The following is a 22,729-nucleotide window of genomic DNA, read 5'->3' as shown; positions in this document are numbered from 1 at the left end:
CACCACCTGAAGACTGGGTGTAAAAGTACCATTTAATAAACTTCACATTTTGTTCCAGTACATGAAAATGGTTCTGTGTCAGCTGAAACCACACCTCTTTTCCTACTGAAGCACCAAATTCAGAAGAAAATCTTTCTCTCTTTTGGCTGCAGGGAAGAGGTGGCTGGGCACTGAACAGGCTCCCCAGGGCAGTGGTCATGGCCCCACGGCTGCCAGAGCTCAAGGGGTGTTTGGACAAGGTGGGATTGTTGGGGTGTCCTGAGCAGGACCAGGAGTCGGACTGGATGATCCCTGTGGGTCCCTCCCAACTCAGAATATTCCATGATTCTATGAGAAGGAGGGTGACACAGAGCATTCCCCTTTAACTCTCCTCCTTCCTGGCTGCTCCCTGACACTTTTTCAGTTGCTCACTCCCCATTCCCTGGCCTGCCCAGGCTCCTGGACCACACTGGCAGCATCCAGTTGCTTTGCCCAAGAGTCCAGCTCAGCCTCAAGCACAAACTCCCCAGAGCTCTGGGGGGCTGTGCAGATCAGATGCCCCCTGCCTTCAGTCAGGACACGTGTCCTCAGCCCAACCAGAGCTGAACCATCCCTCCACTCTGCTGAAGATGCTTCTGTCAAGTGCTTCAGGAGGGTCACCACTGCTGAGTCAACGCTCTTCCCCACAGTCATGTCCTGTTCAAAGGCCACTTCCCCAAACACAGACCCTCTGCACATCCAGAGACTGTTTTTTTCTTTCTTTGGGATCTTCCCTTCCTTTTTTCCTTTTTTTTTTAAAGTTCTGAGAAAAGTGACAGCAATGCCCAGTGGGATTATTTGCCTGGATTTCAAATCAAACAATCCCCACACAGCCAAAACTTCCATCTGCAGGGATTTTAATGCAAGATTTTAACATCTAAAATTTCACTCCATCATGAGCCAAAAAAACAGAGATGTTTGCTTATGGGTTGGCTGTGAGCCTTTTTTACACTGCACTTCCATGCACATGGAACACAAGATTCCCAGCAGGAAAAGGAGGAGTTAAAACCCAAAAGCCCCAGGAAAGGGGCTGGCAGAACCGGAGCTGTCACTGGCAGAGGCACCAGGTCTCCCTACCTACTTTTTGTGGATAACCCAAGAGCTTGAACACAATAAAAAAGTGAAGCTTCCAAGTGCTGAACACTGGGAGAAGTATTCCAGACCTGGAGAAGTGTCAGGCTGACACACCTGTCCCCTCGCCCAAGGAAGGCTTGATTGGAAACACGGGGGATGTCCTGACTCCTGCTTCACTATGTTCCCACTGGGCTCCAGGCCCTGCAGCTCCGAGAGCAAGGACAGCAGCCCTGGGAGCAGGAACAGCAGCCCTGGGAGCAGGAACAGCAGCAGGAATCTCCCCTCCCTCCATGTGATCCCTGCAAACAGCCCCACCAGGAGCTGTGTTTGATTAAGGATGAACTTTGCACTGGAAGCAGCCTGAGTCTCTGGGGAGTCTCTGGGCACTGACTGGCAGCAGCTCCAAACTCCTCCACCCAGAGCTCTCCAGCATCCAAAGCCTGCCCATCCTCCTGCAGGGGCTCTGCCCAGGCTTCCCCCAAACCTCACCTGCTCCAGCGCCAGGTCCGGGCAGGAGAGGCCGTGGGGGAGGCACAGCTCGGCACTGGGACTGTACACATTCAACCTGCATAACTCAGGGCTATGGACAGAGACCCTTTCCATGAACTCCAAAGGCCTGTCCCTGAGCATGGATTCACCTCTTCTTAGAATCACAGAAGCACAGAATCTCCTGAGCTGGAAGGGACTCACAAGGATCATCCAGTCCAACCCCTGGCCCTGCCCAGGACACCCCAACAATCCCCCCCTGTCCCTGAGAGCATTGTCCAAACCCTCCTGGAGCTCTGGCAGCCTTGGGGCCGTGCCCACTGCCCTGGGGAGCCTGGTCAGTGCCCAACCACCCTCTGGGGGAAGAACCTTTTCCTGAGATCCACCCTAACCCTGCCCTGACACAATTCCAGGCCACTCCCTGGGTCCTGTCCCTGGTCACAGAGAGCAGAGATCGGTGCCAGCCCTGGCAGGGCTCCGTGGAGGTCAGAGCTGGGGAAGCTCTCCCAGTCACACAGCAATGCTGTTCTGGGGGTCCCAACCCCCTCACTGTGCTGACACGAGGATTCTTGTCCCATCTCAAGGAAAGGGAAGAAAGAGCCAGAAGAGTCATTGCCTCTCCCAGCAGCAATAAGGACTGAAATCATGGATCAAACCATGGCCTCAGGCCATTCTGCCTCAGGCCTTTGCTTCACTCAGCAGCAGGAAGGACCGGTGTGCAAATATTCCCAGATCTGGAATATTTTTAGGTTTTTTTGGGACTACTGAAGTTATCCAGAATAAGTGTATCTTGCAAAATGAAGCTTCCAGACCTAAGCTTCCCCTTCTCTTCCCTTAGATGAGGATGTAAAGAAACAACTGATGTACAGCAAACCACAGCTTTACCCACGTGCACTGACACCGTCCACAAACCATCAAGGCACCCGGAATTGGCACCATCCAAAGGAAAACACCACCATTACAACACTAAATAAATTGACCCCTGGCAATTTTCTAAGTCAATCGTGTGGCATTTGCCTTTCACAAGCCTGAAAACTGCTTGTCTGCTCCAAAACCAACCCAGAGCGAGCTTCCTCCTGCGGAATACAGGCTCCATTATCCCGGTTATCCGCTACCAAAGCACAGGCAGCAGCAGAATAGCAGCTCTTCATTTATTACACACAGTTGTTTTCTGCAGCAGACGTGGAGCTTGGCGGGCTGAGTTTCCCTGGAAGTCTCACAGCATCCAAACTCTGTGCTTGGTTAAATAAAAACAAACAGATCTGCTCCTCCCAAAGCCCAGTATGGAACTAACAACTCCTGATCAGTACAGAGGTGAGAGTGGCGGGACCTGGGAGCATTCCCACCCTTCAGCCTGCACTTGGGCTCTCCTGGACCACTCCATGTCCCCTTTTCCAGGCAGTGCTGGCCAGGATAGCCATGATGGAAGGGGAAGTTGTGCTCACCTTCTCCTTCAGGCCTGGGATGCTCTGAGAGGGGCTGAGCAGAGGGAGCTCCAGCAACAGCCCCTTCTCCTGGCACAACTGTTCAGTGCATTCCTGGGGTCTCCACAGCCTCAGCATCTCCCTGTACTCTCTTACCTGAGACAAAAGTCAGGGAAAGAGGAGCTTTTGCTATGTGGAAATAAAAGAAAAAAGTCCTTAAGTCCAAGCTAATTCTGTCACAGACTCCTTGAACAATTTTCCCTTCACCTCTCAGAGCTTCCTTTCCTAAGCTGTTAGTCAGCAGGAATAACTATTTTGTCAAATCATTGCTTGTTTACTTTCAGGGATCATTTCTGGCTGTTTCTACAAACCCCACAGCCCAGCCCCACAGCCAGGCTTTACACACCAACTATAAAGCAATTCACCCCACAGAAGACTGATCTCCAGCAAGATAATCAGGCTCGGTATCACGAGTACAGAAAACTCTGGAACAGGACATATTCCTAAATACTCAGAAGTTTTCAATGTGGCTGAGAAAAACAGGGGGAAAGACACCAAGGGTGCCACTGACCACCTGACTGCTTGTTCTAGAAGCTTCAAAAACTGAAAGTCTGGATCTCATCCCTGTTGTCAGGTTGCAAATCTGTTTTTTTTCAGGCAGTCTCTTTCTGAGAGCCAGAAGAATTATTCCTCCTTTATCTTCAACCTCATGGAAACTCCAGGACAGGTCCACGCAACTCCACCCTGTGAAAACTGGCACAAACTGCACAGGTCCCACCTTGGTGCCCCCTCAGAATTCACCCTCCACGTCTGCCCAGCACTGGGATAATATTTCCTGGAGAAACCAGCCTGAGATAACACCCCCAGGGCTGCAGTTTGGGCTGTTTATTGAAACAGCTGCTCCTGTAATTATTTTCCAGAGCCTGTGGATTTCTGCTGGCCCTGCACGGCACAGAGAGAGCAGAGGGAAAACAGGTTTGGTTTTGTTTGTGTGATGAGGTGAACTCTGGTTAGAAAAGGAGTTAAAAGCACAGACAGTGTTGCAGGAGGCCCCTGTGGTTTGCAATAAAAGGAAGGTTTATTTCCTGTATGGTTTAGCACACAGAGCTAAATTAACCAACAAGACTAAAAGTTTACAGCATTAATTGCTGTTTCACTGCCTTTATACTGCCAGGCATTTATTCTTTAAATAAAAAACTACTTTAAAAAGAAATATAACATGACCTCAGGGATCCAGGTGCTTCTGATGCGTGCTGCTTTTTATCTTTGAGGAACTCCTATACCACAGGTATTACTTACCAAAGGAGTCTTTTTGCTGACTGCTATTCTAAAACTAAACCAATGAATTTTTTGAAGAGAACAAAGCTTTTTTCCTGACCTAAAATACATACATATCATAATACAAAGGAAGAGAAAAAGCTATGGATTTAATACAAGTTTTCCTGCTCTTTCCAGGAAAAGTCAGGCTGTACTGAAATAGCACCAAAATCATCCTGGAGAGTGGAAAGGAGAGGTTCAGCAGAGCACAGTGTGTATGGGCAGGAGTTTTCTGACCAGCCAGGTAACTGCCCTGGGTAACATTTCAAGTGCAAATCACCCTGGAGGCCACAGATCCTTCTTTATTTTACTTGGACAAAATATTGTAACTCCAGAAACTCCAGAAACTGTGTCTTCAAGAGGAGGAGATAAATTCTTCTCACAGGAGCTGGCCACACTGCAGTTTCTGATCGTCTGGGCAGCTGAAGCAATACAGGAGTTGGCCAATTTTTTGTCATAGCCAGGAAGGCCAGTGCCCAGGGGTTTGCTCTCAGGACTTCTCAGGAGGCACCTTAAAGTCACTCTTTATAGGAATTAACAAAATGGAGCATTTTCCAACTCATTAAGGTCATTCCCATCAACCAGCTGTTCTCACCCACTGCATCCCAAAGGGAAGTGCCACCTTCACCCCAGCCCAAGAGCACTATTCCAGATGCTGCCCATGCCTTGGAGCCACAACCTCGAGTCACTTTGCAACTTCCCCCCCCATCTTTTCTAACTTTTATAGATCCCTCCTGTCACCATGGTATCTGCCTGGGGTTTTTGTCTAAACCACAAGCTTCCTTCTGCCTCAGTGCAAGCCAGCATCTGCACACCCCAGTCAGAAACTAAGAGAAATACCCTCTGAACTGCAGTTCAGTTTTTAAAAGTTTAAGTCCCCCAGCTGTTTATCTGCTGTAGGATGGGGTTCTCCAGGCCTGGGCAGGCAGCCAAAATAGCTTCATTCCCCTGATGTTCTTCAGCCTCAGCCTAATGCTCAGTGGCTGGCACTGTGATGTGATGGGTCTCCTAACACCTTCCAAGCCTAATTTCGGTCCCAGATCATTCTGTGGAAGATGCAGATGTCTGTCCAGCTTCTCCTCAGTTTATACAGGTATAAATTCCTGGGCAGAACATTCCCCAAGTCAGCTTTATGGATTTCCTTTGATCTTTCCACAGCATGCACAGCAAACCTCAGCCCTCTGTGGGTGAAGGGAGGCTCTCCCAGCGACCTCCTGGTACATTTTAATGGGATGGAAGGGAACAGAAAGTCAGAGCAAGAGCTCAAGCACAAAGTTCCACAGACTGAGCCACCAGAACCGTGGGACTTGTTTCTCTGCATCACAGGGTGGAATTTCCAGTTCTTAATCAGGATTATCAGGTCACTAACAAGGAAATTTGCAAACCTGACCCTCTGTGTTTCTATTCACATATATTGTATTTCCTGCCTAGGGAAAAACCCCAAACATCTACTGTCCATAAATCAGCTCCACTTGAACTACATTTCTATCCACGTCCAGTGAGAATGTTTTGGGATGTGTTTTTAATCCATTCACGGGGTTATTCTGCTCCTCTCCCACTCTGCCAGTTGTTCTGCAGCTGCTGCTCTGGCCAAATACATTTGCAACATGTGCACAGGAATGTCTTGGATAAGCAGCATTAAGTATTTCCTAAGGAATAAAGTCTTGTCCTGCTGTAGTCCATGGCAAAACTCCCAGTGACATAAGCACAGCCACAGACTGATCCCATGAGGTGGATACAGATGTGCTGCTTAAACCTGCCTGGAAACCACTATTCTCAAAAAACGTGGCTTTATGTGAAAACTATGATTATTTTTCCCAGAGGCTTCCTTTTTGCTGTTTCCAGCAGGCTTTTCCAGTTGATTCTGACTTATGCCTGAGGCAGGAGGGGTGTCTGATATACCTCCCTGAACATTTAGGGAGACACCCCCGAAATGTGATGTTTGCCAGCATCTGCAAAATCCTGTTGGTCTTGGAATCACCTGCTGTTTCTCTCCCCAAATGCTTGTTTTGTAGGTGAGAACTGCTGAGACACACGAAGAACAGCCACATTTGCTCCTGTGTGCTCTCATTCCCATCTCCCTGTCTGCCCAGGAGCCCAGGGAAACAGTGACATTTCAGCTTTGACTAATGGAAACCTTTTCCCAGTCACACCCGACCCAAACAAGATGCTGGCTGTGACCTGGCAGAGCTTGTTCCATGCCCACTGTCCCAGTCACCAATATCCCAATCCCGAGCTAGATCCCACACTGCACTTCATTCCATGTAAAATAAAGGACCTAATGGCAAGGTTTCCCTGGGCAAAGTCTTACTCAGTCTCCAAACCTTGAGATTTCACTGTTCATCTGCCAACAGAAAGTTCTGAGCAGCTATTGAATGACAAATGGCTTCACACAACATTTCTCACAGCCACATCCTCAGCTCCTGCAGTGGTTCACAGGAAACCAAGAGAACTGGCATTAACTCCTGCTTTCCCCCAGGCTCTGGTTTTATCAGGAAAAGGTTCTTCCCCCAGAGGGTGGTTGGGCACAGCCCCAAGGCTGCCAGAGCTCCAGGAGGGTTTGGACAACGCTCTCAGGGACAGGGGGGGAGTGTTGGGGTGTCTGTGCAGGGCCAGGGGTTGGACTGGTGATCCTTGGGGGTCCCTTCCAGCTCAGGATAAAAGACAGGACCACAGCTAAAAGTTCCTCTCATATCTACAGTCTCTCACAGCCCCTCCACAGTTTGCAAAGCAGAGAGGGAAGATTTCAGTCACATTGAATATAAACCAGAGACAGAACCTGTTTGCATTTCAGAAGAACTTTACACCAAAATGTCCAGAGCCTTCTAATACCTCTACAACTGCAGGTATCTATAATCACCCCCAAATTAAAACCAAACCAGCACATCCCAAACACACACATACATTCCTTTACACCAAACATTTTTCCTGGACAACATGAAATTAATTTTTTAAATGCAAACTGTTAACATAATTTTGGGAGCAGAGCCAATTTCATCCAAGAACAGAAGAAAGCTCTGCTGGGTTGGATCCAACACTTGTATCCTGTCTCCCCTGGTCACAGATCCCAGGGAAGAGCACACCAACAGACTGAGCACAGACAGCTACACCACATCATGCTTTCTTCCCAGGCTCCAATAATACACACTTTTGAGTCAGAGGTGTAGTAATTATGTTTAATAGCCCTTAATAGACTTTCCTCTTAATTTGTCTCACTGCTTCTCCAGCCTGTGCACTGTCTGCTCCACACCACGTCCTCGGGCAGGGAGCTTCTCCATTAAATCCCTGTTGGCAAACAAAGTATTTCATTTATTCTGAACCTGCCACTCTCACTTGTTCTACCCCAGTTGTTCCACTGGGGAAATTTATGAATAATCCCTTCCTGTTTGTTCTCCCATGGCTTCGTTTGCTGTTATCACGTTTCAGACTTTTTCAGTTCTTTCTTTATCAACTGCAGAATTAACAGAATCATGGACTGGTTGGAAGGGACCTTAAAACTCATCTGGTTCCACCCCCTGCCATGGGCAGGGGCACCTTCCACTATCCCAGGTTACTCCAAGCCCTATCCAGCCCAGCCTTGAACACTTCCAGGGATGAGGCAGCCACAGCTTCTAATTATCATCCCCAAATTCTACCTTATTGGGTTGTTCCTCTCACAGTGATCACCTCACCCTGCTTTCTTCCCTTTTCTCACTTTTATAGATCATTTAAAAGCAAAAATTCCAGCCTTCTAAAGATACAGACTCACCACACTTTTATACAGTGGTTTGTTGTTTTGTTTTTTTTTTCCTTTTGTCCTTTCCAATCCTAAGAGTTCCTGACATTTTGTTTGCTTTTTATGGCCACAAATATGGTATTTTTGTAGAATTACCTCGTGCAGCTCCAAGACCTCTCTGCTAAACAGTATTTTAGCAGTTTAAACCTGATTACACAGGACAATGACTGTTTCTTACTGGTTTCCCAACTGGAACAGCTACAGCAGGCTCTTCTGGCACTGGGATTGCTTAGAGTTCTGTGGGAACCTCCTTGTAACTTCTGCATATTTGCAAAAGCAGCTGATACATTCCCAAATCTTGATTGCTATTTGTTTTATGCAACTGATGTGTAATTAATTATATAAGTCAAAAAGAAAATAAATAATCCTTTCCTCTTATCCCACAGCAGTTTTGTTATGAAAAAAGATTTTTAACCTGGCCAAAGCTTGTCTGAAACTTTCTAGAAGTCCAGGGATTCACTCTTAAGGGATCTCCCTCATTCCTATGCTCCAGGCAGCTCAGGTGTGAGGCTCAGCTTTCTCCTCTGACAGTGCATTGATTCTCCTCCCTGCTCTGTCTCTGTCCAAGCATCCGCTGGGAAAAAGCCTAGCAAAGAATAACATCCATTTGTCCTGGAAGGCAGCTCGCAGCTCCCACATTTCCCTGAGATCCTCGGTTAAGCACAGCTGCCTCTGGCTCCTCTCCTCACTCCAACCCCCCCAGCAATCAAACAACAGGTAGCAGTTACCATTTCACACCCCAGCGCCTTTAGAACTTCCAGAGAGGCTGATTGGTGCACAGAAACTGCCCCAGTAAAGCTGCACTTCGGAGAGTTAATTAAAGAAATAAATCATCCCATCCACGTCTCACAGGGGAAGTAAGTCCGGGAAGGAGTTGTAAGTCAGGATGTAAAGACAACTTGAGCTGTATCCGGACAGCACTAACTCAGTCAGGCCAGTTGGATGCTGACCCTTAAAGCTCAGTCCCCCTCCTGCCTCCTGAACGTCAGCAAACAGTGAGCTGGAGGTGCTGTCCTGGGAAGGACGTGCTCCTGGACTGAGGCTTTTCTTCTGGGACAAATAACAGTAGATAAACATTACAATTAAAACTCTTTCAGGCTTGATTAAATATCTGACCAACAAAAGCACGTTGAATTTAATCATAAACCAAAGGTCTCCCCTGAATACAGCTGAGGTTAAACAAATGGCATTAACACCAAATGTTCAGGTTTGAGCAGAAACATTCTTGAATAGCAGAGTATTGATATGAGTCGGGGATTTGGTTCAGGTTTCCAGCCCTCTGATCAGTGCCAGGAACTGAGATCAGCAGTTCCAGGGCTGGGGAGCACAAAGCCCAGGGACAGAAGGCAGAGCTCACCTCCCTTGGCTACAGCAACAACACATCCTTAGTCCTTCTTTTTGAACATACAGGGGAATATTGTAGTTCTGTTTTGAGCTTGAACAGCTGAATTCTATCAATGTTTGTGTAGCTCCATTTGTCTCCTGTCTCCCCAGTTCCTTCTTTTCTGGGAGGAGTAAGAATAACCTTGCAGAGACTCTTGGTTTTGGCACCCTCTGCTCGTTACACACATGCCAATTCACTGACTTCTGTAGGAATTTTCTGAGTGTAACTTTATTGCCTCAGGACAAGCAAAGTTCCTTGCTCAACTTTATAAATATTTATTTAAAGCCCCCGAGTGCTCAGCCCTGACATGACACTTTGTGGATGATCTCTCAGAACACAGATCAGAGTTCAAGGAAAGCCAGCCCAGGCTGACAACATCCACCTTCTTCCCAAAATCTGCCTTTTCTCCTCAAGCAGAGACATAATCCTGATGCACCACCTCGGAATAAACACTGCTCAACCTGCATATACAATGCATAGAAATTTTCAGCCAAAAGCCTTTCCCAGCCTTAATTGTGGAAGTGTAGTTTTCCATCTTTCTCCTGCTGTCAGAAAACTGGTTTTATTTAAGCACAGTAGAGTGTTTTCTATTTTGATATATTGAAACTATTGCAACAACTGCAGCCAATTTAATCTCTGGCTCCGTTAAAAATTTGAATGCAACATATCAAGAAAAATATTTGACTTATCTAGAGTTTGGAACAATGACCTGAGCAAAAAACAACCCAGGAGGCAGATGCAACACATCCGAGCTCAACCCGTGTTATGGATTTTGTCTTCCACCCCAAGAGCCCTAATTGAGAACAATTCCTGCCATCTGATTGAGAGAAATCCAGTTTGGTGAACACTGGGCGTCCAAAAAAGTCCCTCTCACATATTATGCTTCCACAACAGAGGGGCTTAAAACCAATACCGAGCCTAACAAGTCAAGTCTTCACCCCAGGTTTATTCCCGGCATGAGCTGAGTATCACCAAAACAAATAAAACAGGGGGAGGCTGTTTTTAGAACTACAGATGCAGCTTATTTTCCCCACAGTATGTGGGTTTACCTAAACTTGCAACCGATTACAAGACTGTTTACCAAAGATTCCTCGGGGTGTTCTCTTCCCAGAGGAGCTGCCCTGCCCGGCAGCCCAAGGAAGTTCAGGAGCTGCTCCCCGTCTGCTGCCGCTGCTCGGCCCTTGCGCGGCGACCGCCGCGACCACACACGTGCGGCCGGGACGGCACCGGGGAACGCCGCCCGTGGCAGCCGAGCAGAGACACTTGTGATGCACACCGGTCACAGCTGCGTGCACAGAGACACCCTGAGATGCCCTCAGAGCCACCTCCTGCCACGGCCCAGCACCTTCGAGGTCTGTTCCGACCCGAGCGCTTCTCTGATCCCACGAAACCTCACAGCAGGCAAGCAGCACAAACACGAACCACACAGGCTCTGCTCATTCTATCTTAGGGTGGCAAGATGTGCATTTATTGTGATAAGCTGAGGAAAAAGGCCCTTGAGGGATTTCAATGCAAGATAGATTTTTTTTCATGCAATCTCCGTCTCTCCATGTGTTACTTCCCTGGGATTCACACTTGAGCAGGATGAAGCGGCTTCGCCGGCCCTCCCAAAGCCCTGAGTCGTTGAGCAGGGACGAGAGCTGGTGGTTACACACTGCTTGTTTCCAGCTGCTCTTCCCCAGAGCTGTTCTCCCCTGGAATGCCATAGGAAGCTCTTGCCACTGGCTGTATATCCCCAGCAGCACCAGCAACTCCACCAGTGCCTTACTGGGTTATGAGGGAAAAGAGGAGATTAATTGTGAGCAAATGTTCACTCCCCTGACCACAGGCCACTTTCCTCTTCACTTCCTGGTGGGTGGGGAGAAGACTTAAACCCTTTCCCAAGCAAGAAAACAATACAAGAAAAACATGAACCCCCCACATCTTAAACTGTGTGAATGAAAACGTAAACTAAAATTTCCTCTCCTCTCTAAAACCAGCCCTAAAGAGCAGCAAGTCTGTGTAACATGGCACCCTGACTCTGGAGATCATCCCTGCTCCTTGCCTTGTCTGCAGCCGCAGCAGGAGGCGAGGAAGGAAAACCACCCACACAGCCATCAAAACAAGGGAGGGGAGAGAGCCCGGAGACGTGGAAACATCACAAAGATCACCAAGATGAAGTGCCTGGCTCTGAGGAGTGTCTGGACACCAGAGGTTTGATGTGGCATTTCCCACAGCCCACAGCACTGGCAGTGGCACAGGGGAGAGCTCAGCCCACCATCTGCAGTGCTGGCACTTTGCTTCCAGCCTCCAGTTTCACCATCCACACTCCTGGAGCTTGCAAGGGGACGGGGGATGAACGAACACAATTCTCTAGCACAAAGTCCGTAGTCAAGACCCGGTGCAGTTGTTGGCAACAAATGCACACTCGTAAAACTGAGAAGAATTCAAACAGCTGGCTCCCTTCCACGGGAGATCAATAAACCTGGCAGTCCAGCTGCCTCCAGGAAGAAAGGGATTCTGGTGCTGCAGGAAAGCTGGGCAATGTCTTACCCAAAAACCAACAAAATACCGAAATCCTATGGAGAAAATCACAGGCTGGACTTGTGCCATTCAGCTTCTTCCCTCCTTGTATCCCTTTCTTCCCAAAGCAAGACTCTAATGACTCTTAGGCCTCTCCTCCTTTTGCCTCTTGAAGGATTTGAATAGCCTAGACAGTCCCTGCTCCTGCAACACTTGTGGCATTTGCTTCTGTCATTTCTGTCCAGAGCCTCCAACACTGCCTAAGGAACAGTGTTCACTTCCACTGTAGGTCCCCCAGGAAGACGCCTGGGCAGGAGCTCCACGTGCATATTCCCACACTGGGTGTCCCTCCCCTCATCTTCAGTGCCCAGGTGCCACTGCCCAGCCCACAACTCACCAGTGCAACACCCACACTGAGAAAGATTAAAGAGAAGGGGCAACTTCCCATGTAAGACTTCCAAACAGCAGGAAACTGGTGCTGTAAGCATCATACTGTGGGCTGAAACTCCAGTGGAAGGCCAGACAACACACACTTCACCAGAAATCCCTTGAAACACACTCATAAAATGCCTTTGCTTAGACATGAGCTTCACACAGTATTTTTTCCTCAGTGATACACCCTACTGAACATAAACATTATGGAGAACAGTTCCTTGGGGCAACATTTTATATACTGTGGCAGATTATGCCACATAACAAAGCAGGACTTTGCCAATAACAGACCACAAAATTTGGGCACCTTCCAAGACTCGCAGCCCCAGGCTGTGAGGTGTGAAGCAGTCCCAACCCTCTTCCCTTCAGTGGGAGACGATGGTTTCCAGTCTCACAAAAGCTTCTCCAGCTTACAGAAACAGGGCAGGAAGGAGGAGATTTGATACTTACTTCTGGTTTGCTTCTACTCAGCCAAATTAGCCTTTTAAACCCCAAATTAACACTCTTCCGGGCTTCACTGACAGTACAAAGCTGACTTAGCAGGAGAGAGAGCCCTTCCAGGGCTGATGTTACCCAGTTCAGTCCCTTTGCTGCAAACAACCTTGTCTCTGTTCCATCTCTCAGTAGCAGCCTCCTCTGATGTGGATTTTCCATTCCTGGAGTGAGTTATTTCAAATTCAGCACAGGAAAGGCTCCCCCAGCCCTCCAAGCAAAGCCGGTCTCACCAACAGTTTAAGACCCATAAAACCGACTCATTCCCATGGAGCACATTTCCCTTCAAAGAGGTGCCTCTCTGTCTTACTTTAGGTTGAAACATCGATTAAAATTCTTATACTGGAAAGAAAACATCACCCTGTGAGGTGCTGGCTGGTCCCTGCCAACAGAAACACCCTCAGTGCACAGAGGAAACCAAGAAATGTGCAAGTCCTGCTCATTACCACAACATCACTTGAGCTGTTCCAGCTTTAGACACAGGCATGAGTATATAAAAAAATATATATACACGTCATAAAACTGGCAGTTATGTGCACGTTACACTCAAATTCCCCCAAAACAGACTACACCAACGCTACATTCAAATTCCACAGTCAGGGATGCACAAAGGAGCCTAAAAAGCACCAGTTAGTCAGACTGCAGCCTTGTAACATGTACAACCCACACAAGGACAAGGCAGCACCACAGAAATCACTCAGCTAATAATTAAAAACTTCATTTAAAACCGTGAAAACACAGTCAGGATTGAGATCAGTGAGTGCACCCCAGAGCTCAGTATCACCACACAGGCAGAAATCAATAGGTGCCATGAAGAGAGCACCGATAAAAATCTATAGCAACTGAAGCAGTCAACTTGAAACCTATTAACAGCTGCATTAGAAAGAAAGAATTACTTTTTCAATCTGCTAATGACTGCTTCTTTGCTTCCAGATGATCATTCTGTATGAATCCCGCAGAAATCCCTCTGGATCCCTTTTATGAATGAGCTACTCGGGATTTCAAGACCCTCTCCAGAGCAGCATCAGACAGGTATCTGCTTTTCAACAGCAGCACCAGCACGGCACTGACATCAAGATTAACAAAGATGACCCGGGAAGGGAGGGACAGCAGGGACACTTGAGGCACAGACTCCTTTGCCATCTGTGCCCCATGGCCACAAGCTACCAACTGGTATTTGATCCACTGAAGACCACTGATCAGTGGCTGTGCTCAGGCAGAGAAGGAGAATTCAGTGACAGTTTGTTTCTATCTTCTGCACATCACAATCCCAAAGTTTGGGGACCTGCACCTGAAGCAGAGTCTGTGACAGGGAACGGTCATCACACAGACACAGCTCGGTCTCTTTATCTCCTCCCAGTAAAAGTCACTGATCATTAACTGCAATAGCTGGCATTTCCCGAGTCTCTGGCATTTTGTAGTGCTCCAGCACATCCATACCAAGTGCGACCAAATCCCCTGGATTTCAGCCTTGGAGCATCTCTCACGGATCAAACAGAAACCAGACGATCCTGAGGACACTGAGCTACACCTGAACGTAGGCAACTCCCCCAGTATTTCTGTCTATTTGCTTATTTTTCTTTTGAAAAACACAGCCCGAGGTCTGCCTACAAGACATTGGAGCCACGAGAAGCGAAGCCCGGTGTTCCCACACGGCAAGAACCGGCAGCTCCCGGGACAGCGGCCACACGCCCGCCACCACCCACGAGGAAGAAACTCATCCAAACCCAACGATGGGCGACACATTTAGAATCGAACTTTAAGAGCAACAACAACAAAAAAAGCCCCAAATACTGCAGGCTCTGCCTTCCCGGCGCAGGGTGAGGGGTGCGAATCACGGAGGAAACGCCGCTTTCCCTCGGCGGCAGCCGCAGCTCCGCCCGCGCCGCGCCGGGAGCCGTGAGGGGACCGCGGCTGCCCCGGCCTCCCCCAGCGCCCCCCGCCCGGCACCGGCTCCCCGGGGGCGCCGCTTACCGCCGTGGAGCCGGAGGAGGAGGCGATGTAGACCTTGATGACCATGCTGGGAGCGGCGGGATGCGGAGCCGGGCGGGCGGTGGGTGTGTGCGGGCGGCTCGGGCGCGGGCTGGGGCTGAGGCGGGAGGGCGGGCGCAGGGAGGCGGCGGGAGCGCTCGCCCCGCCTCGCCCCGCGGCCGCCGCCGCCGCCCGAGCCCGGAAGGGCGGAAAATGTTTTTTCTTGTTTTTTTTTTCTTTTTTTTAATTAAATAAATAAATAAGGGGGGGGGGGGGAGAAAAAGAAAGAGAGGGGAGACGAGGCGCGTTCTCGACGAGCCGCGCGAGACGTGCGGGGGAGGAGGCGGGGGAGCCATGGCGGCGGAGCCGCGCTGAGGGGACGGGGGGGACCAGGCGGGGCGGCGAGGAGAACCGGAGCGAACTAGAGACAACCGGGGCGAACTAGAGACAACCGGGGCGGGAGAGAGGGAGCCAGCGGAGCGGGGCCGCCATGGCAGCGGCCGCTCCCCTCAGGTCCCCGTCCCCTCACGGCCGCTCCCCTCATGGTTGCCCCTCTCAGATCCTGGTCCCCTCATGGCTGCTCCCCTCACGATCCCCTCATGGCTGCTCCTCTCCCGGTCCCCTCACGGCCAGTTCCCCGGGACCGACCGACCCGTCCTGGGCTCCGCCGGTACCTCTCCCCCTCCACCCCGCTCCCCCGCCATGGCCGTGCCCGCGGTGTGAGGGCACAGGCGGCAAAAGGAGTCAGGAATGGGGAGATGTTTCTGGGAACTTATTATTTTGTATTAAGAATTTCCTTTAAAAATGTATTCCAGTGTGGAGAGAACTGCCCGAGTGATGTGCCGGCCCCTGTCAAAAGACACACGGCATCCAGTGAGTTCTTCGCATTCTCATCATTATTGTAAAGTATCATCCCCACAAAGCATCAAGCCCCCCACATTTTTAATAGTTATGGTCATGGTGATGCGTTATTTAGGGAAATTATTACCCAGCACCTATCTCCCATTTGCCTCTGGTATTCCAAGTATTACCTCATATATATTGTATTATATATTCTGATAACAGCTTCGCAGAAAATGGAAAATACTTAGGTTGATAAGCACAAGAAGCTGCAATTTTACCACCTACAAGCTAAGATGAAAGAAAGATATTTGTTCTGCTCTTGGCAAAAAATAAGGAGCTATTTCTGAAATGAGTTTTCCAAACAAGCACAAGCCTTCCTCTGTCAAATTATAAGGTGGTTTTCCTAACCAAAGAAATGATTTTTTAAAAAACCCCATCAAATTAAAAAGTACTGAATTGTCACCCATATTTGTTTTATTAATTTGCCAACAGTAAAAAGAAAAAACAGAAAAAGCACTATTTTGAGAATAACATGCCTAAATTTGATATTAATTTTGATACTTATATAGTCTTCGAGCCTGTAATGAGTTTTGTGTTTGAGAAAGGAATAAGCCAACATTTATTTAGGATGATGGTACACATTTATTTAGGATGATGGTACAGGAATTTCAAAATTTTATAAAATAAATAATGTAGTTTTTAATCACTTTAAAACAAACTGAGTTAAGTCGAGGAGATTAAAATTCTTCAAGGGATGTTTCTTCAGATGTGTTTGTGAACCCCTTCCCAGCTGTTTGAGAAACACACTGGGAATTCCTGTTGCCTCCAGTGTGTAACCTGATTCATGGCAAGGAATGAGGGAGGGAGAAACCACAGCTTATCAGAAAGACGGAAAAAATGCAGGTGGAGAACGGGAAAGGGAGGATCACTTGGACTTTGGGCTCCCCTGTCACACTGGCAGCTCTCCTTTCCTTGGAGAGTTGCAATCAGGAGGTGAGATTTACCTGGAGCGAGCTGCACCTCATCTTTCAGCCTCCTAAAAACCCTGGGACAATCCTTACTCTCAAACGTGCACTTTAGGAGGCATTTTGTCTTCATGAAATGAGAGTTATTAAGTTAAAAGCAATATACACATCAGGTATCATTGAAGCAACTTGGTTTTCTTGACTCATAAGAGTAAATTTTCTACTTTATTGGTGGAAAAGCACAATGTTTTCTATTCCCAGGCTACTCCTGTAAAATCTACGGTGTTGTTTTTGTTTTCACTGTTAAACACTTGTGAAGTTGTGAATTATCCTTCTCAAGGTAGAGCAAAACCTCAAACGAAATGAATAAATTTTAGGTGCTCCCCAAAGCAGAGCCCAAGGGATCGGCCACCCTGGAATCATCCAGGCATTTCAGGTAAAATCGTTGCCAGTAATGGCAAAGATCCACTCACTTTTCTTTAGAGCACAGGCAAGGATGGAGCCTTCCAAGTGCGGGCAAATTAAGCTGCTTTAGAAAAAGAAATGTGGGGGAAACTCACAGTGAAAGATATTCCAGTAATCAACTGCAAAATCCCACTTGTCCAAAAGGTCAGGAAGCACGTGCTCCACATGCCCCAGGGCTGCTTTGTAACCACGGAGAGAAATACACCCAGAATCCACCTGCAAGTAACCCGAGGCCGTGCCAGGGGCAGCTCTTGGATCCTGCCTGTGCCAGAGCAGATGATCTGGATCTGTATGACATGGAGAAGGTGTGATGGGTAAGGGACGTCAGCTCAGCACTCTCAGTAGGAAATAAGGAATCCATCCTTCATTCCCAATCCCAGCCCGGCAGTAATTGGAGCCAGAAGGCAAATCCTGACTCAGAGCGTGTCTCCTGGCTTTGCCATGCTCTGAGAGCTGTGTCCTGCTGCATCCAGGGGGTGGGAACTCTGCTCCCCTGCTCCAAAGGATTTTTGAACAGGGGTTGGGAAGCTTAAGAGATCTGCTGCTTCTCATCTGGAACCTGAGCAAGGCCGGGTTTCCTTGATTTATGTGTGACTGTGAAAGGCACAGGGCACTGGGTGGCACGAGGAAGTCACAGACAGGGCACACAGCAGGGACTCTGTGACTGCTGCTCCTTTCCTGTGCCATGGAACCACTGAGGGACGGTGCAGGGCAGAGGGCCCAGCTCAGCACCCCCGGACCTGCTGGTCCTGGCTCAGCTGCCCCAAACCCGGCTCAGCTGCCTCATACTGGGCTCAGCCCCCCCCCGTCCCCGTTCATCCCCCCCCGTCCCCGCCCCTCCCTCCCAGTCCCAGCTCAGCCCCCCAGTCCCAGCTCATCTCCCCCAGTCCCAGATCAGCCCCCCCAGTCCCAGATCAGCCCCCACAGTCCCAGCTCATCTCCCCCAGTCCCAGCTCATCTCCCCCAGTCCCAGCTCAGCCCCCCAGTCCCAGCTCATCTCCCCCAGTCCCAGCTCATCTCCCCCAGTCCCAGTTCATCTCCCCCAGTCCCAGTTCATCTCCCCCAGTCCCGGCTCCTCTCCCCCAGTCCCAGCTCCTCTCCCCCAGTCCCAGCTCATCTCCCCCCGGCCCCGCGTTGTTGCCGGAGGGCGCCCCCTGCTGGCTCTCGGCGGGACCGCGGGCAGGGCCCGGCCCGGGAGGAGGAGGAGGAGGAAAAGGGGGGGACAAGGAGCTTTCCTGGGGCTCTGAGACACCTTAGGGCACACGTTGCCCAGAGCAGCTGTGGTTGCCCCATCCCAGGAAGTGTCCAATGCCAGGTTGGACAGGGCTTGGAGCAACCTGGTCCCATGGAAGGTGTCCCTGTCCATGGCAGGAGGGGATTGAGATGAGCTTTAAGGTCCTTTCCAACCCAAACCTTCCTGGAACTCTATGAGATACCAGGATTTCAGCCCAAATAATAGGAATAGTCATTCTGTTAATGCTGTTTCAGGCCACTTACTTCAACTGGGCCTTCACTGCCCTGAAAGGCAGAAGGCACAATCCCAAAATCTGACAACACCCTCACCTGGTCTCTGGCTCCCTGTGACTCAAGACCTGGGCTGGACAGAACATAGTTTGTGCTCTGAACACTAAATCCAGCCTTCCCCGAGCCCATCCAGTGAGAAACCTGCAGTTCCTGCTAGCTGTGAGCTCAGAGCAAGCTGGAAGGAGGGAAGTGGAGCTGCAGAGCAGGATGTGCTGCCTGCCATGAAAGTATTGCAAGTTTTAACATACATGGAGATGGCTTGTGCATTCAGTTTTAGAGGCCTTGGGGTCTCCTAGGACCAAGTCAGTGTTGGTCAAAGGGTCTGCTCGTAGGCTTCTGTCCCCAGATTCTCTGGGAATCTTCAAATAGCTGTTGGAAAGACTTCCAGTCAAATAAATTTAAAATAATTGCTAAAGGCAGTGTGATCTGTAAAACTTTCCTGTGCTTTCTTAGTCACAATCGTCCCAGTTGCCAAGTCTCCTTGGGAATGGATTTGAGAAGCTGGGAGCACCAGCCATCCCCTGAGGCTGTGTGGGAGCAGTTCTGCCCCCCTGGGGGTCAGAGAGGACCATGTGGCAGTGCTCAGGTTGTTACAGTTTGCTGTGTCCATCGGTTCTAACCCAGCCCGGTGCTTCAGCATGGGACAGATCCTCAGGTGAGCTCCTCAGTTCCTGTCTGGGAACTTCCCAGCCTCCTCACTTAAACTCACTTGGTTTTTCTGCCCTGATTTTGTCTTTTCTGCATGTCCCTTACCCCTCCATAGCAGACTGGTTCTAGAGATCATCTCTCAGGCCTCCTGCTCCTGCCGAGACACAAAAATGACTTACTATGGTTTGAAATTGTTTGTAAGTCGTGTGTCAAGCTCTGCTTTTACCCAACTATTTTTATGTTTCATTTCATAGAATCACAGAGTGATTCGGGTGGGAAGGGACCTTAAAGCTCATCCAGTCCCACCCCCTGCCATGTGCAGGGACAGCTTCCACCAGCCCAGGTTGCTCCAAGCCCCATCCAGCCTGGCCTTGGACACTCCCAGGGACCCAGGGACAGCTACAGCTTCTCTGGGCAACCTGTACCAGTGGTGTTGTAAGCAGAAATAGACATTTCCACTTATTTTTTATGTTGAGAATTCATCAAACCAGTGAATAATCTCAATAATACAAGCCTGGTGTGTGCAGTCACCCCCTTCACTGTCAGGGACTGGGTAGAAAACTGGGGCTAAGTCAAAGGTTTGACTGAAGTGAGGATGAACAGACTCAATGAGAATCCTTAATTCCTCATCCTCATATTCCCAAATTAATAAGCTCTAAACGTTTTGTTGCAGTCAATACTGAATTTGACACATAAATCAATTTTTATCCAGGACAAACCACAAAATCACCCAGAACAAAGTATAAAATTAGCAAGCACAAACATCTCCTATAGGTCAATAATCCGCTCATCCCAAAAGTTATATAAAATAAGGCTGAAGGACACTTTGTACAGAACACAAAAATGTGGTTTGTGGTATTTTGTCCCAAAAATATGTATTAATGTAATTGTTATATGTGCCATGACTCTGAGCTCACACAGAATCCTAATTTCCCTTGCCTCTGAACTCTGATTGTGGGGCTGTTGCACATCGAGATGAAGCAGGTTGAGAGTGGAATCCATGGAAAAGGATCTCCTAATGTTCCTCCCTCCTATGGATTTTAGCCCAAAGGGATGGGAAAGCAACATATATCTAAGTGCCTGTTTAGGGAAGGTGAGAAGCCAGTCACCCAAGAGTGACTTTGATGTGGTTTACCTTTATTCAGGAAGGTCTTGATCTGCTTCAGCTCAAAAATGTGGTCCAGGAAAACATTCCTCAAGAACTACAGATCTCTGACATCAGGAACAGGCTCTCCTCCCCTGCAGGACATTCCTGCCTTGGACAACAGCAGAAATTTAAATTTTAGCACAAAATTTTCTCATGGAAACAGTGGAACAAACAAAAGATTAACTCTTGTTTTGTTGCTTTGATCTATCCCCAAGGTAGTCTGGTGAGGCAGTATCATAAATTCAGTTTTAGGTGGTTTTGTACTGAATAAAAAATGCCAGTTGTGGCAAAAGCACCAAAAAAGTAACATGGTATAAAATAATGCTCCAGAATAAACTTATTCTCCTGGCTTCAGCCAGGTCTGTAATTTCCTGCACAGTTGCAGCCATTTTCCCTTGCAGCACAACAGCATCTCACAGCAGCTTATCCCATTTCTTCAGAGGGAAACAATCTTCTCACTAATGGTTATTTAGGCCAGTCTGTGGTTTAATGATGACATTTTAAGAAAAAGTCAAAGTGTTTGAGATAATATAAAGATGAAAGAGAAGGCAGAGCAAACATAACGCAAAAATTAGCTGTGAATTTTCAATCTGTGCTTCACTTGCACGTTTTGATCCGAATTGTTGGTTGTGCAAGTTGTTCAGGAGAAGGTGTTGATAGACCCTCCAACAAATTACTGTTTCTCTGCCACAAAGACTTGTCACAGAACACAGAAAGGATAAAGCAATAACTGTGGGGAGAGGGGAGAAACTTCTCGGGGCCACTGGAGCACAAACCTTTTGGTGATGGAGAACTTGGAGACCAAGCGCTCTTGAAATGTGTTTCAGGCCGTTTATAGTTCAGAAGATGGAGAAAACTATTGGAAAGACTATTTAAAATCCTGATTACCACAGGAGAACTTGAAAGGGGAGCGATTGTGTTTGGTTATGTGGTTACACTGGGGCCGGCAGTGCCTGGAAAATGCAGTCCTCAGGATGCAGGAGGCCAGTCAGGGACATCCTTAAATAATTGGTGTGTTTTAACAAAATAATCATGGCATTTGATGGATCAACACTGACTGGAGGAAGGGGGAGGAAGGTGGATCCGTGGACGGAAAATTGCTGAGCTTAACTGCAAAGTGCAGGAAGATAATAAAGTATTGACATCCCGGCCCTTGGAGAGGGGGGTGACGTAAGGAGTGACAAATCAAAAAGTCACCATGAATTTGTCGAGAACGGGGGAACAGCTGTTCAGGGAGCAGCACTGAAAGGGATCCAGGGATTACAGGGGATCAGGAAGAGTCTGAACCAACGTGGTGATGCTGTTGCTGAGTCTGCAAATACCACGCTGAGAGCCGTTACCTAATTAACCTGATTATTGGACACAGACCTGAGCAAGAATGCAAAGTTGAGAGGAGTCTAGAGCAGCCCAGCAATGGCCAAAGGTTTACAAAATATGGCCTATGAGATCATGAGGCCTCTGAGAATTTGTTTAGTCTAGAAAAATAAAGTTTTAGGGAGAAAACGATAATATTATGTGAAATGACACAGTATCTAAAATGTTAGTGGAACTTGATGCTTGTTAATCGTTCTTTGTATCTGCTGGGCACTGCACAAAGAAACGGAAGTTCACAGCCAAAGCACAGTTTAGATGCTGGGGAGAACTTTGGGGTTTTTAAGGGCAGTTGGGTCCTGGAATAGGCTGCCTAGGAAGATTGTAGAATCCACTTTATTGTAGGTTTTAGAAAGGGTTGGACTGGCTTTGGGCAGGAACAGTCACACCTCCTGCTTCACCTCGCAGTGGCAAAGTGCTTTGGCCCTGGAAGTGGGATTAACACACCTTGTGCTTTCCCTATGGAAATACACAAGACACACGGTGGAAACGCTGTCAGCCGTTGCCGTTATGATGGAGACAAAGCTCATCTCCCTTAATCCGTGCCCGAGCCCGAGCCTTCACCTTCCGAGCCACCTCAGGCTCGCAGGCCCTGCTCCGGGGACACCCTCCCAGGCTTCAGCCCTGCACCACCCCAGCGGCCGGTGGGAGCCCGCGCTGCTCCAACAGCCGCGGGGGCGGTTACACCGCCGCTCCCCGCGCGGGGCCGGGCCGCACAAAGGCCGCAGCCCCCGCGCTCCGCGGCCGCGCAACGGCGCTTCCCGGCAGGTACGGCCGGGGCCGGGCGGCCGCGCTCCCGCAGGCCGCGAGTACCGGGGGCGGCCATGTTTGCGTCCCCGCGGCCTGCGGGAACTTTCGGGAGGAGATGGCGGGGGCGCTCGGTGGTCGCCG

The 22,729-nt window shown here is 48.9% G+C and overlaps 2 protein-coding genes and 1 long non-coding RNA gene across 6 annotated transcripts in view; 1 reads left to right on the top strand and 2 right to left on the bottom strand.

The window, feature by feature from the left end:
• SH3BGRL (SH3 domain binding glutamate rich protein like) overlaps nt 1–15,004 on the bottom strand; it is a 31,437-nt gene extending 16,433 nt beyond the window's left edge. Inside the window, exon 1 of the mRNA XM_027645342.1 lies at nt 14,879–15,004. Within this exon, the coding sequence (XP_027501143.1) occupies nt 14,879–14,923 (45 nt within the window). The 5' untranslated portion in view covers nt 14,924–15,004. The remainder of the gene's footprint in view (nt 1–14,878) is intronic.
• A 303-nt stretch (nt 15,005–15,307) lies between these two features.
• On the top strand, nt 15,308–20,762 carry LOC113948060. Of its 3 annotated transcripts, XM_027645340.1 has the most exons (4): nt 15,308–15,545; nt 15,691–15,748; nt 17,293–17,453; nt 20,466–20,762. In XM_027645340.1, exons 1-4 carry the CDS (start codon nt 15,366–15,368, stop codon nt 20,604–20,606), a joined length of 540 nt encoding a protein of 179 aa, XP_027501141.1. In that variant the 5' UTR covers nt 15,308–15,365; the 3' UTR covers nt 20,607–20,762. The 3 variants fall into 3 exon arrangements, 2 of the variants coding, with proteins under 2 accessions (XP_027501141.1, XP_027501140.1); XM_027645339.1 differs by having other exon boundaries at nt 15,308–15,748; XR_003527968.1 differs by having other exon boundaries at nt 15,308–17,462.
• LOC113948062 lies at nt 19,095–22,515 on the bottom strand. 2 transcript variants are annotated; one of them, XR_003527969.1, is made up of 3 exons: nt 22,286–22,515; nt 20,456–20,576; nt 19,095–19,474 (listed from the first exon to the last, which is right to left on the bottom strand). It is a non-coding gene; the product is annotated as an uncharacterized LOC113948062 (long non-coding RNA). The 2 variants fall into 2 exon arrangements; XR_003527970.1 differs by having other exon boundaries at nt 22,403–22,477.
• Nucleotides 22,516–22,729: the final 214 nt, after the last annotated feature.

This window comes from Corapipo altera, unplaced genomic scaffold (genome assembly GCF_003945725.1).
Source record: "Corapipo altera isolate COAL_440 unplaced genomic scaffold, ASM394572v1 65, whole genome shotgun sequence".
NCBI lineage: Eukaryota > Metazoa > Chordata > Aves > Passeriformes > Pipridae > Corapipo > Corapipo altera.
Note: the sequence above shows the minus strand (reverse complement) of the source record. Positions and strands in the feature narration are given on the sequence as shown.

What these genes read in the sequence shown, in the direction of transcription:
- LOC113948060 (XM_027645339.1), top strand. Translation starts at nt 15,418, where the DNA reads ATGGTTGCCCCTCTCAGATCCTGGTCCCCTCATGGCTGCTCCCCTCAC. An exon ending in CAAAAGACACACGGCATCCA is followed by an intron (nt 15,749 to 17,292) that starts GTGAGTTCTTCG and finishes CTTGTCCAAAAG; the next exon opens with GTCAGGAAGCACGTGCTCCA. An exon ending in ATCTGTATGACATGGAGAAG is followed by an intron (nt 17,454 to 20,465) that starts GTGTGATGGGTA and finishes ACCTTTATTCAG; the next exon opens with GAAGGTCTTGATCTGCTTCA.